The 17,793-nt window shown below is 27.5% G+C and overlaps 1 protein-coding gene across 1 annotated transcript in view; it reads right to left on the minus strand.

Moving 5' to 3' along the window:
* Positions 1-608: 608 nt before the first annotated feature.
* The window catches only part of LOC111618431 (transmembrane and coiled-coil domain-containing protein 4-like), a 45,290-nt gene continuing 28,105 nt past the window's right edge, over positions 609-17,793 (minus strand). Inside the window, exons 9-15 of the mRNA XM_023359975.1 lie at positions 14,947-15,066; positions 12,421-12,585; positions 11,000-11,136; positions 10,838-10,922; positions 8,792-8,909; positions 8,550-8,667; positions 609-1,772 (exon numbers count right to left, since the gene is read on the minus strand). Of these exons, the coding sequence (XP_023215743.1) occupies positions 1,461-1,772; positions 8,550-8,667; positions 8,792-8,909; positions 10,838-10,922; positions 11,000-11,136; positions 12,421-12,585; positions 14,947-15,066 (1,055 nt within the window). The 3' untranslated portion in view covers positions 609-1,460. The remainder of the gene's footprint in view (positions 1,773-8,549; positions 8,668-8,791; positions 8,910-10,837; positions 10,923-10,999; positions 11,137-12,420; positions 12,586-14,946; positions 15,067-17,793) is intronic.

The raw sequence follows: 17,793 nt of genomic DNA on the forward strand, positions 1-17,793 counted from the left end.
AAATTAAATATGCTTTATTGGATTTATGACAAAGTATTATAAATTAAACATTTTCTTATATCCAAAAATTTAATTTCTTCTAAGAAATATTTACAAATATTTAATTGTACCAAGTGCTCTAACCATCCTGATTTAATGCATTAGATAGATTGATACAAAAGTCTAAAATTTTCCATTTCTAGCATTAAAATTTATACTAATTTATTTGATTATTTATCTGACTCTAATGCCAAAAAAATAAATTTTTAAATTTTGTACTGTATTGAGAGATATTTTTAACTGTTTAAAAATTTGCATATCTGCATATTTAATTGAGGATTAAATAAAAACAGATTAATGAGGTTTTACCATATTAACTTTCAGGAACTGTGCAATATTTACAATGATATTTAATTAGAGTATTTGTATATCTAACAATAATCTCCTATTAAATTACTCTTCTATATAAATTATCATTCTATTTTTACAAATATAAATTTGTTTTCTTTTAATATAAATTGGGTAAAAATTATTTACAATTCAAATTACAATTTCATATTCTACTTTATATAAAATTAAAATTTTTAACGTATACTTTCAATTTTATTTTTATCTAATACATTTTCAAAAAGCTTCTATAGACTTAGATTAAAAATTACTTTCTTTGATTCAGTGATTATCAATTGGAAATTTCTTATTAGATAATATTAATTTTTGATCCCTTAATATGAATGTTTCATTATAAATTATCTTTGCATAATTGTATACAACAGACTCTCAATTATCCAGAATGGGACAAAGATAATTCCAAATGATTGATAATTTCTGTCCATAAAATTCAGAAAATATGTAAATGCAAATTTGGAAAATAATAATAGACTCTTAGTATTATCAGACAGAACTTGCACATTTTCTAATGATATATGAGCCTTTTACTAATATATTTTAACATTTTTTTTTATCATTTGATTGTTATATCAACCTTTTCCAGAGGGTACAGAAAAACCCTGTAAATAATAAGAGCCTCAAACATGAATCAAGTTCAGACTACTTGATGAGTAATTTTGACTTGAATCATGTTCTTAATATATTGGCACTCATTTATGAATGCAAAAGTTAATCTTTTAAATATCTCCATTAATCTAATCTTGGATAAGTGGAGTCTATTGTATTTCTTGCAATTAGGAGATGAAACTTTGAATGGTATCAGAAATTACTCGCTCTCTTATATTGCAAAATTTAGTAAAATTCATTTTTTATATATTTATTTCAATGTAATCAAACACTATTATTCAAACTTTGTATCAAAGAATTATGTTTTTCTATATAAGAATAATGCTTATAATCAGAATCCGTTCATATGCATCCTAAAAATAATGTTATCAGTAGATATGTTTTATTTATATGAAATATCAATTATTGTATATGTTAAGTAATTTAATCTTGTTATGAATTTTTCATTTTAACTTTCTCTTATGTACTTATAGTTGAAGTTTCACTGTAACAGGTGACTTTAAAGTAATAGGTGATGTGGCATTATTTTCTAAACTATTCAATGAAAGTGAAGAACTTAATCTACTACTTGATGATTCCAAAATAATAGGATTGTGAATTCTTAAATTTGGTTCAGACTTTGACTTGTTCTTTAAATTACTTGCTAATATCTCTGATCTTGAAACCGGAGAATCTGAATGGGATTTGCGAAGTTTTGAATCTGTTTCATCCTTTGTTCTCACTCCAATAGCTTTTAATATCATATCCATTTTACGAGCATAATCCATGTGACCTGAAACCTACAGTGAAACAGTAAGCATTTTTAAGTTTACTATTAAAATTATATATCAACATTGAAAATTTTATTTTAATTATATTTAAATTTAAATATATAGTAAAACCTTATTGATGTGGCCACCTAGGTGGGGTTATGAAAAATTGGCATAACATAAAACTATAATTAGAGTGCAGTACTGAATCCTGCTAAAAGTTTAATATAGATGATACACAAATAATAATATATTCACATAAATCTATAATCTTTTGCAACACACAATAATTCGAACTTTCAAATTTATTAATGTATGAACACTAAATAATAGAGTATTAAAATAGAGAATATATGTACAGTGAATGCAGGTTGTTTGCTATAGATTCATTCAAGTACTGTACAGTACAGCACTAAATGGAATTGTTTAGTACCAACACACAGAATCAATATATTTTTGAAATAGTAATAATAATTTACTTAAATACTGTATTTTAACAAAATAATTCAGAAAACAAATTTATTAAACAAAAGTTACTAAATATGTAGAAATGTCAAAGTGTCAGGAAAAAACAATGTTAATGATTAAACTCACTTTTACATCAGGTTCATTGATATTTTTTTTTGTTGAATGTTGTGAGTGAAATTGCTAATTTACATATATATTTTTACAAAATTCAATCAAATTTTGTGTAAAATTATTGAATAAATACATAATTGTTATTCTTCTTAATAAATTCTTAAGATAAATTTAATTTGTCAAGTGTAAATAAAGATTTATTTTATTTTCACATCATGTATTAGAAGGATCTTAACAAAGTTTTTCAAAATTATTGCAACAAAGCTTAATTCCATTTAAAGTGCTTTAAACAATACATTAAGTTTAGGAATGTGGGGTGTTCCTGTTTTTGTCATAAAAATGAGATAAATGTCACTTTAGGACACACTTATCATGGCCACATAAGCAAAATGGACACCAAGAGTTTGATTTATACGAAAACTAGCAGATGAACCTGGAGGTGCTCCAGCAAAAAATAACAACAGCAAATATTAAGATTATTAGATTATTTCATACTTCTAACATTTCCACTATATTATATTATAGTATTTGATTTATATTTATTACGGTTATCTTATGTAAGATTTTATCACACCGTGTGCCCAATCTAACACATTTAAAAATTATTTAAATTGTATACAGTACAGGAATAAAGAATTTTTAAAACGTGTTAGATTGGTCATTTGGTGTGATAAACTATTACATAAGATAACCTTTATAGTTATACAAGTTCAGACACGTGCACTGTGTATCTCGCCAACCACGCGACTGTGCCGTGTGCTTACGTATCTTGTATACATAGGCATCTTGCCCTTCGCCACTTGCTGACACCAAAAATATAACGCTTACCTAGATGATATCTTTTAATTTATATGAATGTTTAACGGAATAATATACAGACTATGCCCACCCTAAAGGTCCATTCTAAATATTGGTGAAAGAATTTTTGAAATCAATAACTATGCTTAAAACTAAGACAGTTTGGCTGTGAGAAAAATCAAGAAATATAATCTAAATAATTTATCTAATTAATCTTTGGTTTTTATAACATGTTATAGGAATTTGCCTATCTGATGCAATGCTTGCCTGCCTCAGAAAACAAAATCATTCTTTTATGAGCTGAAATAAGAGTTTGAGAGATATAATTTTTTTTGGTACAAAATTTAAATTGTAGATGAAAGAATTTTTGTAATTTTTTTTAGCAATTTTTTCTTGTTTTAATGTTAAAACATTTCAAGAAAATTTAGTAAATCATTTGAATGACTCTTAAATTATTTGGGATATTTTGGATGATTTCAATTTTGAATAATCAATTAATTTTTATTCAAATGAACCCATCATTATCTATAATCTTTAATATATAATAAATGTATTGAAATAATTAATATATATAATTTGCATTCTAGAGTAACTTCTAAATAATATGATATATTACACTATTATAAATATGACTCAAAGATTGCACATAAGAATGATATGTATAGTTAAGGAGATAATCACAAACCTCATAACTGATAGATAACTAACTGTTCACTTGCTTTTTTTGTTTGTTAATAATGTTATAAAATGTTTGCAAATTTTTATTTCTTAATAATTGAAACATTTTGTTTTGAAAAATATTAGTAAATATCTTTAAATAATAAAGTTTTTTTTTGTTTTTTTTCTGTTAAAATCAGTATTTCTCAAACTTTCCTTAGAAATAATCTCCTACAAGACATTTTTAGTCAAAGTTTTTTCTAATCAATCCTAAGAAAATTTAAAACAACAGCATACCTTTTACATGCATGTTTGTTACTACTTTTGTCTGACAGTGTTACTTACATTCCTGATTAGTATGGATGTCAATATTTTATTACACCTAAAGCCAACTTTTATCTCCTCAGACAGCGATGGTGAACCTGTGACCCATGTGATTTCAAGGTACCCATAAGGAATGTTTAGAAAATATTAGGTTTATAAATTATAAAAAGTGAGAGATTTTAAAATTTTTTATAGGTAGTATGAAAGTGAGGTTATAAAGTTATCATGAAAAGACCACTAATTACAAACTTCAAATATAAAAATTATAATCAAATAAACAACAGAAGATTTCTTACTAAGTGAAATATTAGTTTCCATTATAATCATATTATTTTCTTTTCACTAATATAAGAGTTTATTATTAGTTTTGTGATGTAAATTAAAAGATTAAAATAAAATTTGTAAGCATTTTTTTTCTTATTAAAATTAAATATTTGATCTGCAATTTGGAGTTAATAAATTTCAAGTTCAATTTTGATCCAACTCCAAAGGTTTGCCATTGCTGTCCTTGGACATCATCACCCAAGAAGTAATACACTGTTTTAGGTGGACATATGATTTATATCTCTTGCAATTGCTTCATGTCTTAGTTATTTGTTTACAAGTTCTATTGTCAGCTATTATCATCTGCCTCAAACACTAAATTTATTAAACCAGTTGTAAAGGAATTACAGCATATTCAGGAAGTCATCATCTTTTATTATTAATTCATTTACAAATGAAAAAATGTGGTTTGGTGTCCCTTTTTTGTCCCTAATCAGCCACTTCATGTAAACAAACTTGTAAATATTATATAGCTGCTTTCAATCTGTAAATTTCCCATGCTGTAAGTCCTTTACAACTAGTATAATAAGTCTAGTATCTAAGACAGATGATAATAGTTAACAATAGAACTTGTAAACAAATAACTAGACATGAAGCAATTGCAAGAAATAGTTAATATAGGAGAAAGTGTAGAACCTTCTTAGTCTAAGGAAGAAAATTTGAAGGAAGTCAGTATATTGATTATTTCACATATACATAATCAGTTATTAAAATTAAATTAGTTTTATTAAAATTCCAATATGATAAAGGAAAATATTTCAACTTAAAAAATAAAATCTAGTAGCTCCAAATCCAATGTTTAATGTAATTTTTCATTCAATATACTTAATTTTAAAATATGAAATGCTGATAAACTGTACCTGGACCTTCTTCTGACAGCCATCCTGACACAGCTAATGTGATATGTAATTGCTGTCCTTCTGTCAATGTTTCAAAGGCAAATTCTTCAATTCCACCTACTCGTTTTTTCATTTTATAACCTAATATAAAAATATTACATTATAAAAATGTAAGGTATTACATTACTATATGGCATATTACATATCCAAAGATTTGGCAGATGATCAAAAATAATGGCATAAGAAGCAAGGTCATTCCATGTATAAAAAAAATTAATATATGTAAATTCTTTGATCACTTTCAAATTTGAGCATAGAGCTGTCTGTTCATCTCCTTCAGTCTCCAGACCAAGAATGATCTACCTATCTTTTGTGTAGAACTTTGGAGCATTTCATAAGGAGGAGTATAATTAGTAATTACCATTAAGTAATCATTAGTGAGCCCATTAAGTTTATGATTTTCCAATTTAACCATAACAAATATTAAGTAAGAACTCCAATACGAATGAACAAAATTTTCCAGAGATTTACTTATTATACATCAATGATGATCTTTTCGTACCTGAGCTTAGGCTGCGGTACAAATCTGGGGCCAAATTCATAGCACAGCCTAACAGACTGCAGATTTACTTATTAATAGCATCATATCTCCCTTTGGCCTAACAACTTCAGATTTTTTTATTGCTGGAACCAAAATATAATTGAATGATCCTTGCAAGAGATTAATCTCCTTTTCAGTTAGTTTAGTAATTCAAGTTTCTTCTAATCATAAGACATCATACTCCCTAACAGTTTTTGAAATAGACAGGAAAAAACTTATTTCTGACCTTGATCTCAGTTCCTTTGTTTAATGATGAATATTATCCATCAAAATTATCACTACTATTGTGGTTAACAATAGTATTCATCACACTAAATAAATTAGTCAATTGATTTCTACATCAAAAAAAGACCTACTGTTGAGCAAGCAATTCTTTATAAAACTATAAGTAGTTTTATAAATTATATAATTGTTTCTTAATAGAATTTGCATAGCTTTCTTCTTTGCTTCTATATAAAGTGGGAGAACTTTAGCTCTACAATCCCTAGTCTCTTAGTGAAATCAAGAAGTAATCATAAATTGCTGTAAGTCTTTTCATAGGTTACTTTTTATAGTTATAAAACACTGATAATATTTAATTTTTTCTTTTAATAGTACTTATTGTAATATTTAGGATCATGGGCTCTTCTTATAATATATTATCCAGTTATTTCTTCCTCTTTAAATTTTGTCAATTTCAGGATCTCCCTAAAGAAATTTATTAGGCTTTCTTTAATATGCATGTTATCAGTCAAATAACATCAGATTAAGTTAATTAGTTATATTTAAAATATTATTTGCTATATACTGTTGAGCTTCCATTTTCCTGTCTAAATCTGGTAGAACTGTTTCTAATTTATTGACCTTCTGTTTCAATGAACCAAGCTTGGTCTTAAAATCTTTAATGTCCTGATGTATCAAACTAATTTCTGTTTTAACCTCCAAAATTTATTCAGTTATAAAACTATATGGAGGGTTGAGTTAGTTTTGTCAACTCTTGTAAACTAGTAGCTGTCAAGCTATCATTCTTCTCCATCAACTCAAGACAATTTACTAGTGCAGATTCAAAATTATTTTCCCTCTCTTCTTCATATACATTTTTACTCCTCTCCATTTCCATAGGAGTTGAACATTATTTACAGAGTATAGTTTCCACTTTGGCTGATTTTAGACACTTAATGACATTACTACTTCTGGTCAATGAAGGCTGCCCTCTCTTCAATGGAGAATGCTATAAAGGACTTGCATTTTGTTCAATTCCAGTCATAATAAGTAAAATCGATACAGTAATACCTCGACTTACGCAAACCCAGAGTTATGCGATTTTCAAATCTTATCGATTTGTCTTTTGTTTGAGCGCCACGCAACCCTTGATTACTCACTCCCCACACTATTGTTCAGCTTATATGTTCGGACGTGTCACGCAGAATCAANGTTATTAAATTTTATAAATATGTAGTTAGATGATACATTTTAAGTGCATAAAATTTTCTGATGATAACATATTTAAAAATTGATAGGAAAAATGCACAAATGTATGATATTCCAATTGTTCTGCACCATCAAAATATATTTAATAAAGTTTATTTTACCTTTTAGAAATTTTAGAAATTTCCTTTTAATGATTCAGCTGAATTAATTTGATTTTATTTGCATTTTCCATTATTAAGAAAAAAAAACAATTTGTATTGACCAATTATTATTTTAATGATATTACTACAGAAAAAATTAACTTTTCAAATTAAGTTTTTGCATGTTTTTATTAACTGCTGTTTTTACCTAACATAAATGGGTGATGTAATTAAAAGTTGTGAAATTTAACTTATTATTCCTGATGTCAGATTGTATTCTTTGTTTTGAAGCTTATTTTAAACTTTTTACATCACCTTTCATTTGAATAAAATCAAGTTAAAATCAGTGGCGTAGCAAACATAACTGGTGCCTGGGGCACGACACTTTATTCACACTCCCCCAGAAACAAATCTTGTTTGTCTTGGAGACCATTTGGCACCCCTCTGCGAGTGGCGCCCTGGGCATGATAGAACCCCTTGCCCCCCTTGCTACGCTAGTGGTTAAAATGTGTGCAGACAAAATGCACATCGAACATATTATGCATGCTTTTTAAGTTTCATAAAGAATATCACATCATACAAACTGTAAAAAATACTCATACAATGTATGGGGAAGATGCTTCTAAGCTCTGAACATGTCAAATGTGGTTTTCAAAGTTTTGGTAAATTTTGAACTAAAGGGTACAAAATGTACAAACCCCCAAAAGCTGTTGAAGATAAATTGCGGGAAGAAATTGTTAAAGATTGGTAAATAACAACTCGTGAATTTGCAACAAATCTTAGTTTGTCACAGACAATTATTGTTAAAACATTACTTTCACTTGAAATGGTTGTAAAACACGTTGATGATTGTGTTCTACATGCAGTTTGTTTTTTTTTTTTTTCCATTTATGAAAAAACCAAACTAAATTGAGTATAATTTTGTCTGAGGAAGGTAGGCAGCTGTAAGGCTTTATTTTATTTTTAAATCGGTTTCTCATTTTTATCTTAGAAAACTTTAATGTTTTCATTTATCCATAAAAATGTTAAAATAAAAATATCTGTTATTTATCAAAAATTTTCTGTAGCTGGTGGTGATTGTTCTGTATTTGATTACCACTTAATTACTAGTATATTTAAGAGAATAATTACTTACAATATCACTAAGATCCACATTACACATTCTTCTATTATTCCATTTAATAGGCTGTAGTCCAGCAATATTCATTGTAGCAGATGATGTACGATATAAATATTTTAACAACCAATCTCCACTGAAATAACATAGTGTTTTTTACTTTTCACTCTCTTAAGAACAAAATTTTTTTAGTTTATAATAATTTTTCTAACATACACATTTCAAATTAGCAGTATTGATAGATTAATAAGTCATCATACCGACAATATCCATTGATAATTTTCCCACACACAACTCTTGCTAAAGACTTCCATTTATTTAGATCAGCAGATATTGGTGCTCCTAATAAAATGGCATCTTCAATAATCCCTTCACAACCTGATGTCAAATAATCAGAAAAATAATAATTAAAAAAATTGATTAGAATAATGTTTAAATAATTAATTGTTGATACTAATAATTATTATATCATCTAAAATAAGCACCATAGTGGCTTGAGTAAGTTTAAAGTTATCTTTAATTAAAGTTTAATTAAATTCGCCCTATTTAAAAGACTTCCCAACAAAACAAATAATTATTATAACTCATCTTACTTGTATTCTATACCTTATTTATAAACAAGAATTGTAATAAACTCTTGTTTTATGTTACATATATCATGTACAGAGTCTATTTGATTTACAGTTTAAAAGAATAATCTTATAGATATCATTAGCTATTAGAATCCAGCATTACTATATCAGTTTTTCTTTGCTAATTCAGTCATGCTGAATACTAAAATTAAAACTTGTTTTTCTAGCACATGCAATTTTTTCACAATAAGATTACAAACATTGCATAGAATAATTTGAGTAATATAATCAATAAACAATATTTCAGAATAAAACTTTGTGCAATATTTTATTTAAAACACAATGACAAAAACAAAAACCAAGAATTAACTATATAGAAAAGTAAATTTGTTTACTGAAGAAAAAAAAAATGTACACAGATTATAAAGTCATTTAGAAAATGAGTATAACTATAGATTTGTGAGAATTTGAGTTTAAGTGAAAAGTGAAACTCAATTTCATTATTGAACAGTCAATCACAAAAAAATTAGACTTAAAGTTATTCAACTTAAGCCTAATTTCCTTCTTATTGAAACTTTTCTGTCATTATCATGTGGGACAATCAAGTTAACAATATAAAACTTCAAATGCTTCAAAAAAACACAATATAATCATTCTTTCATTTAACTGGGAATTATAAAAATTGTTAGAAACAGAAAGGAAAAATTTGCCTGCATGCTATTGGCTGACCCAAAGGAAATAAAATAATTCGAATGCAAAAACAAAAGAAAAAACAAAAAAAAAAAAAGAGTGTCAGTTGAGGAAAATGGAAAGTTCTTATGAAAGGAATCCTTATGGACATATTCTCTCCAGAATTTTCAAGGGCCTCATACTTGTTCTTCACATCTCTAGCAGAGATAAGAGCTAACATAGCACATTCTCTTGTGCAAATAGATTGTTATAAATATTTTGATATTGGAGAAAAAATGTTTATTTAGAAATATGCATGGCCAAGTTAATGTTAAATAAATGCTTATCGTGTTTATTTGCTATAGTTGAGTATTTTCACTTTCCATTGAGACTCATGTGAAAGTAACTTTTCGACAAGGTGTATCATTATAGTATGTTGAGATTTATGTAAGCCAAATTTATTGCAGTGTTGTTGTGTCATAATCAGGCCTGATTATGACACAACAACACTGCAAAACCTCACAAATTTATTTAAACTGTAAATCATAAATAGATAAGTAAAATTACAGTAGAACCTCGATTATCCGCCCCCCGATCAACCGACCCCTCGGTTAACCGACCGTCCTAGTCGGCAAATTTCAAATGTCCGCTAGTGATGTGGCGCTACAATATTTGGCTATGTCTTGGCTACTTTAATATTATTTTTACGTGTTTTAGCTGGCAACACTCATTCGACCATGAAAGGGAGCCAGTATTTAAACGAAGCTTAATTTTCTAATTTTTAACGATACAATAGCGACGATTATTATTTTAAAAAATTTTTGTTAGGCTTAACATCGATGAAAATTCAACGCAAAATAGGTTAATAGCGATATACTAATATACTAATATACTAATTACATGGGATATAATAATATACTACACTAATAATGGATTTTTTCATACTTTTCGGTTATCCGACTTTTCAATTATCCGACCAACCCCAGTCCCCAATTAGGGCGGATAATCGAGGTTCTACTGTATTACTAAATATTATTTTAAAATAAATAATGAAAATAGAAATACCTTTCCTTTTAGACATTTCTTGTAAGCAATAATAAATAACTCTTGCACCAAGACTAAATCCAATAAGAGTTACAGGTCTATTTCCCTTAAATTATATAAAAATAATTTTTAATTTCTGAAATTAATACACACATTGTTTTAAATATTAAAATTTAATAAAACCTGCTGTCTTCCCAAAAGAACATCTGCAAGATGTCTTCCTACTTCTGCAGATCGATTGATGCAGACTCCCCAAGGATTATCAATGATACCAGCAATTGTAATTATGGTGCTTGGCCAAGTAATTGCAGTTATTAATCCTAAAGTAAAGAAAGTAATTATTTTCTATTTTAGTAGTAAAATAAGATTAACACTTAGAAATGCATCTATGATTATAATAAATGTATTCAGCATTGCCACACAGTTCACATAATTAAATTCCAACATACTTGATTAAATTTTTTACAAAAAAGTCAAAAATTAAATGATTAAAAAGTTTTACTAGTATTAAAATTCAGAAATCTTTCAGATGATTATTGGTAAATTAGACACTTGTTTCTTAAATGTGCTTTAAGATGTGTAAAATATAAATGTTTTGTTATTTTTTCTTTCTGCTTAGTTCAATGTACTTTTCTTAAACTATTGCATAAGCAGTTAACACAGTGATTCTCAAACTTTTTAAAGAGATATCCTCCTATTTTTGTAAAAGAAATTCTTGTTTCTACATTTTTTTATAAAAGTATGTTTTTTTAAAATTGCATTTTATTCTAATAAAGTAATCTTTTCTTACAATTTCTGATAGTACACAATTTTATTTCAAACAAATGTAACATGTTTCAAACAAAAGTAAAATAGTGTACAGAGATGCTATTTATTTATTGCTAAATGAAATCAAATTTTGAAAACAATATTGTATTTAGGTATTCATAAACATAATAATAAATTTCAATGTAATAATATTAATGAAATAAACTAATTAGTGAGTGTCTTTAATGCTGTATTACATTAAAGCTAGTGGATAGACTATCAAGTATGTATAGTGCTATATTTGAAAATAAAAAATCCAGCAACATTTAAAACTGTGTATGGGATGCCATTTGTTATGACATTTTATTATTAAAAACTCTTTATATTTTTAATTACTATAAAATAGCAAAAAGCTTGACTTTGACTGTAAGGATGGGTTTTATAAAAAATTGTAAATGCTAATTATGAGTAAAATCATCATTAAGTCCAACCTATTCAAGATATGACACATGATCTCCATTTACTTCCCCACTTCATTGACCTTTAACTATCATAATTTAATAGTGTCAATCTCCCTAATAAACAAACTTCTCTGCAAAATTTCAGAAATTTTCAATGAAAAGCACAGGAATACTATAATGTATACAGACTTCTATTTTGAAGTTGGGAACATTTAAGGGATCAAATTAGAGATAACTGGGGAATAGAACTGGTTTTATCCAATTCTCACTACTTTAAAATAAAAATATGACAAAGGTAGCAAAACATTTCAGCAGACCCTCATATATCCACTGAATTTAACTATACTTGTGCTTCAAAAGCTTTAATTCTCTTTTATCAGCCAATTTAATACTTACCTGAAAGTATTGTATACTTTAAAGCTTCTTGTGCAGCCATGGAAACAGCAAAACTAAAAAGATAATCCATTGCACGGCCTAACTCCAGGAAGTAGGTTGATTCGTATCTAAGACAATACTGTTCTCTAGAATGCATAAGTGTTTGCCATGGTTCTTGAAAGCCTTCTATAAATATTATTCTCAATTATCACTGTTATAATAATTAAAATTCATTTATCTATAATTATAATTATTAATTAAAATATAATTTTGATTATATTTGAATAATCAAATGATCATTCAAATGAATCATTCATATCTGTCAAAATCCTTCCTTCAGTTAAATTCTTCAGTCTTGCAATTTCTCAGATTTTTGTGTTAAAATAAAAATATAACCATATTATATTTTCTGTATTAAATAGAAAAATGTAAGTGTCTCAAACAAGCTTTAAAATTCCATTATTAATAATGTAATGCTTTAAATAGAATTAAAAATAATCAAACTAATTTTATTTTAAATAACTATGCTTAAAACTAAGACAGTTTGGCTGTGAGAAAAATCAAGAAATATAATCTAAATAATTTATCTAATTAATCTTTGGTTTTTATAACATGTTATAGGAATTTGCCTATCTGATGCAATGCTTGCCTGCCTCAGAAAACAAAATCATTCTTTTATGAGCTGAAATAAGAGTTTGAGAGATATAATTTTTTTTGGTACAAAATTTAAATTGTAGATGAAAGAATTTTTGTAATTTTTTTTAGCAATTTTTTCTTGTTTTAATGTTAAAACATTTCAAGAAAATTTAGTAAATCATTTGAATGACTCTTAAATTATTTGGGATATTTTGGATGATTTCAATTTTGAATAATCAATTAATTTTTATTCAAATGAACCCATCATTATCTATAATCTTTAATATATAATAAATGTATTGAAATAATTAATATATATAATTTGCATTCTAGAGTAACTTCTAAATAATATGATATATTACACTATTATAAATATGACTCAAAGATTGCACATAAGAATGATATGTATAGTTAAGGAGATAATCACAAACCTCATAACTGATAGATAACTAACTGTTCACTTGCTTTTTTTGTTTGTTAATAATGTTATAAAATGTTTGCAAATTTTTATTTCTTAATAATTGAAACATTTTGTTTTGAAAAATATTAGTAAATATCTTTAAATAATAAAGTTTTTTTTTGTTTTTTTTCTGTTAAAATCAGTATTTCTCAAACTTTCCTTAGAAATAATCTCCTACAAGACATTTTTAGTCAAAGTTTTTTCTAATCAATCCTAAGAAAATTTAAAACAACAGCATACCTTTTACATGCATGTTTGTTACTACTTTTGTCTGACAGTGTTACTTACATTCCTGATTAGTATGGATGTCAATATTTTATTACACCTAAAGCCAACTTTTATCTCCTCAGACAGCGATGGTGAACCTGTGACCCATGTGATTTCAAGGTACCCATAAGGAATGTTTAGAAAATATTAGGTTTATAAATTATAAAAAGTGAGAGATTTTAAAATTTTTTATAGGTAGTATGAAAGTGAGGTTATAAAGTTATCATGAAAAGACCACTAATTACAAACTTCAAATATAAAAATTATAATCAAATAAACAACAGAAGATTTCTTACTAAGTGAAATATTAGTTTCCATTATAATCATATTATTTTCTTTTCACTAATATAAGAGTTTATTATTAGTTTTGTGATGTAAATTAAAAGATTAAAATAAAATTTGTAAGCATTTTTTTTCTTATTAAAATTAAATATTTGATCTGCAATTTGGAGTTAATAAATTTCAAGTTCAATTTTGATCCAACTCCAAAGGTTTGCCATTGCTGTCCTTGGACATCATCACCCAAGAAGTAATACACTGTTTTAGGTGGACATATGATTTATATCTCTTGCAATTGCTTCATGTCTTAGTTATTTGTTTACAAGTTCTATTGTCAGCTATTATCATCTGCCTCAAACACTAAATTTATTAAACCAGTTGTAAAGGAATTACAGCATATTCAGGAAGTCATCATCTTTTATTATTAATTCATTTACAAATGAAAAAATGTGGTTTGGTGTCCCTTTTTTGTCCCTAATCAGCCACTTCATGTAAACAAACTTGTAAATATTATATAGCTGCTTTCAATCTGTAAATTTCCCATGCTGTAAGTCCTTTACAACTAGTATAATAAGTCTAGTATCTAAGACAGATGATAATAGTTAACAATAGAACTTGTAAACAAATAACTAGACATGAAGCAATTGCAAGAAATAGTTAATATAGGAGAAAGTGTAGAACCTTCTTAGTCTAAGGAAGAAAATTTGAAGGAAGTCAGTATATTGATTATTTCACATATACATAATCAGTTATTAAAATTAAATTAGTTTTATTAAAATTCCAATATGATAAAGGAAAATATTTCAACTTAAAAAATAAAATCTAGTAGCTCCAAATCCAATGTTTAATGTAATTTTTCATTCAATATACTTAATTTTAAAATATGAAATGCTGATAAACTGTACCTGGACCTTCTTCTGACAGCCATCCTGACACAGCTAATGTGATATGTAATTGCTGTCCTTCTGTCAATGTTTCAAAGGCAAATTCTTCAATTCCACCTACTCGTTTTTTCATTTTATAACCTAATATAAAAATATTACATTATAAAAATGTAAGGTATTACATTACTATATGGCATATTACATATCCAAAGATTTGGCAGATGATCAAAAATAATGGCATAAGAAGCAAGGTCATTCCATGTATAAAAAAAATTAATATATGTAAATTCTTTGATCACTTTCAAATTTGAGCATAGAGCTGTCTGTTCATCTCCTTCAGTCTCCAGACCAAGAATGATCTACCTATCTTTTGTGTAGAACTTTGGAGCATTTCATAAGGAGGAGTATAATTAGTAATTACCATTAAGTAATCATTAGTGAGCCCATTAAGTTTATGATTTTCCAATTTAACCATAACAAATATTAAGTAAGAACTCCAATACGAATGAACAAAATTTTCCAGAGATTTACTTATTATACATCAATGATGATCTTTTCGTACCTGAGCTTAGGCTGCGGTACAAATCTGGGGCCAAATTCATAGCACAGCCTAACAGACTGCAGATTTACTTATTAATAGCATCATATCTCCCTTTGGCCTAACAACTTCAGATTTTTTTATTGCTGGAACCAAAATATAATTGAATGATCCTTGCAAGAGATTAATCTCCTTTTCAGTTAGTTTAGTAATTCAAGTTTCTTCTAATCATAAGACATCATACTCCCTAACAGTTTTTGAAATAGACAGGAAAAAACTTATTTCTGACCTTGATCTCAGTTCCTTTGTTTAATGATGAATATTATCCATCAAAATTATCACTACTATTGTGGTTAACAATAGTATTCATCACACTAAATAAATTAGTCAATTGATTTCTACATCAAAAAAAGACCTACTGTTGAGCAAGCAATTCTTTATAAAACTATAAGTAGTTTTATAAATTATATAATTGTTTCTTAATAGAATTTGCATAGCTTTCTTCTTTGCTTCTATATAAAGTGGGAGAACTTTAGCTCTACAATCCCTAGTCTCTTAGTGAAATCAAGAAGTAATCATAAATTGCTGTAAGTCTTTTCATAGGTTACTTTTTATAGTTATAAAACACTGATAATATTTAATTTTTTCTTTTAATAGTACTTATTGTAATATTTAGGATCATGGGCTCTTCTTATAATATATTATCCAGTTATTTCTTCCTCTTTAAATTTTGTCAATTTCAGGATCTCCCTAAAGAAATTTATTAGGCTTTCTTTAATATGCATGTTATCAGTCAAATAACATCAGATTAAGTTAATTAGTTATATTTAAAATATTATTTGCTATATACTGTTGAGCTTCCATTTTCCTGTCTAAATCTGGTAGAACTGTTTCTAATTTATTGACCTTCTGTTTCAATGAACCAAGCTTGGTCTTAAAATCTTTAATGTCCTGATGTATCAAACTAATTTCTGTTTTAACCTCCAAAATTTATTCAGTTATAAAACTATATGGAGGGTTGAGTTAGTTTTGTCAACTCTTGTAAACTAGTAGCTGTCAAGCTATCATTCTTCTCCATCAACTCAAGACAATTTACTAGTGCAGATTCAAAATTATTTTCCCTCTCTTCTTCATATACATTTTTACTCCTCTCCATTTCCATAGGAGTTGAACATTATTTACAGAGTATAGTTTCCACTTTGGCTGATTTTAGACACTTAATGACATTACTACTTCTGGTCAATGAAGGCTGCCCTCTCTTCAATGGAGAATGCTATAAAGGACTTGCATTTTGTTCAATTCCAGTCATAATAAGTAAAATCGATACAGTAATACCTCGACTTACGCAAACCCAGAGTTATGCGATTTTCAAATCTTATCGATTTGTCTTTTGTTTGAGCGCCACGCAACCCTTGATTACTCACTCCCCACACTATTGTTCAGCTTATATGTTCGGACGTGTCACGCAGAATCAATGCATAGCTACAACTTATTTTGTGTTATTTATTTCTGTGTTTGTTATATCTACGGAGACTTGAGAGTCTGTATGTGGTGATTTCTTGTAACCGTAAACAAATCAAAAGATGATATAAGATTAACAAGAACATTTATTAGCTTACATACATCCGACTTGGATTTTACACAAATTGCAAAATTATACCCTGACTTACATGAATTCAACTTACACGGTTATCGCTCAGTCCCACCTATCGCATAAGTTTGGGGTATTACTGTACTATTGTCAGTAAGTATGCTTGAAATTACCACAAAATCTTCATTGAATAATCCTTCTTCTTTTTCAAGAAAAGCTCACTTAAAATTCATGCCAATACCATTGAACGTCTGAAGCATCCCAAAATATATTTAAATTTAACATATGTTTTTTAAATTTATTTATTTAAATAAATAAATACATTATATATATACGAGGCATGTCCGGAAAGTAAATACCGTTTCGTTCTACTGCCATTGCAGTGGTAGTATCGCAGTTCAGCACCTGCGCACACGTCTCTCTGGTTGATTGTCAGTCCAGTGATGCCATTACAGCCGGATTGTGTTGTTTTTCCACGTGTTAGTGAGCATTCAAAATGTTTAAGACTATTGCTGATCCTGCCAACTGTGAAGTGCATTCTGTAATACGGTTTTTGAACGCAAAGAATGTTAAGCCAGTTGAAATTCATCATCAACTTATAGAGATTTATGGTGAAAATGTAATGAGTGATGGAATGGTTAGAAAGTGGGTTCGACAATTCAATGCTGAACGCACTGATGTTCATGACGAAGCATGGAGTGGCTGGCCTTCTGTTGTCAATGATGGTTTGGTTGCAAAA

The sequence above is a fragment of the Centruroides sculpturatus genome, unplaced genomic scaffold, assembly GCF_000671375.1.
Source record: "Centruroides sculpturatus isolate CEXI.00-Female unplaced genomic scaffold, Cexi_2.0 scaffold10, whole genome shotgun sequence".
NCBI classification, from domain to species: domain Eukaryota; kingdom Metazoa; phylum Arthropoda; class Arachnida; order Scorpiones; family Buthidae; genus Centruroides; species Centruroides sculpturatus.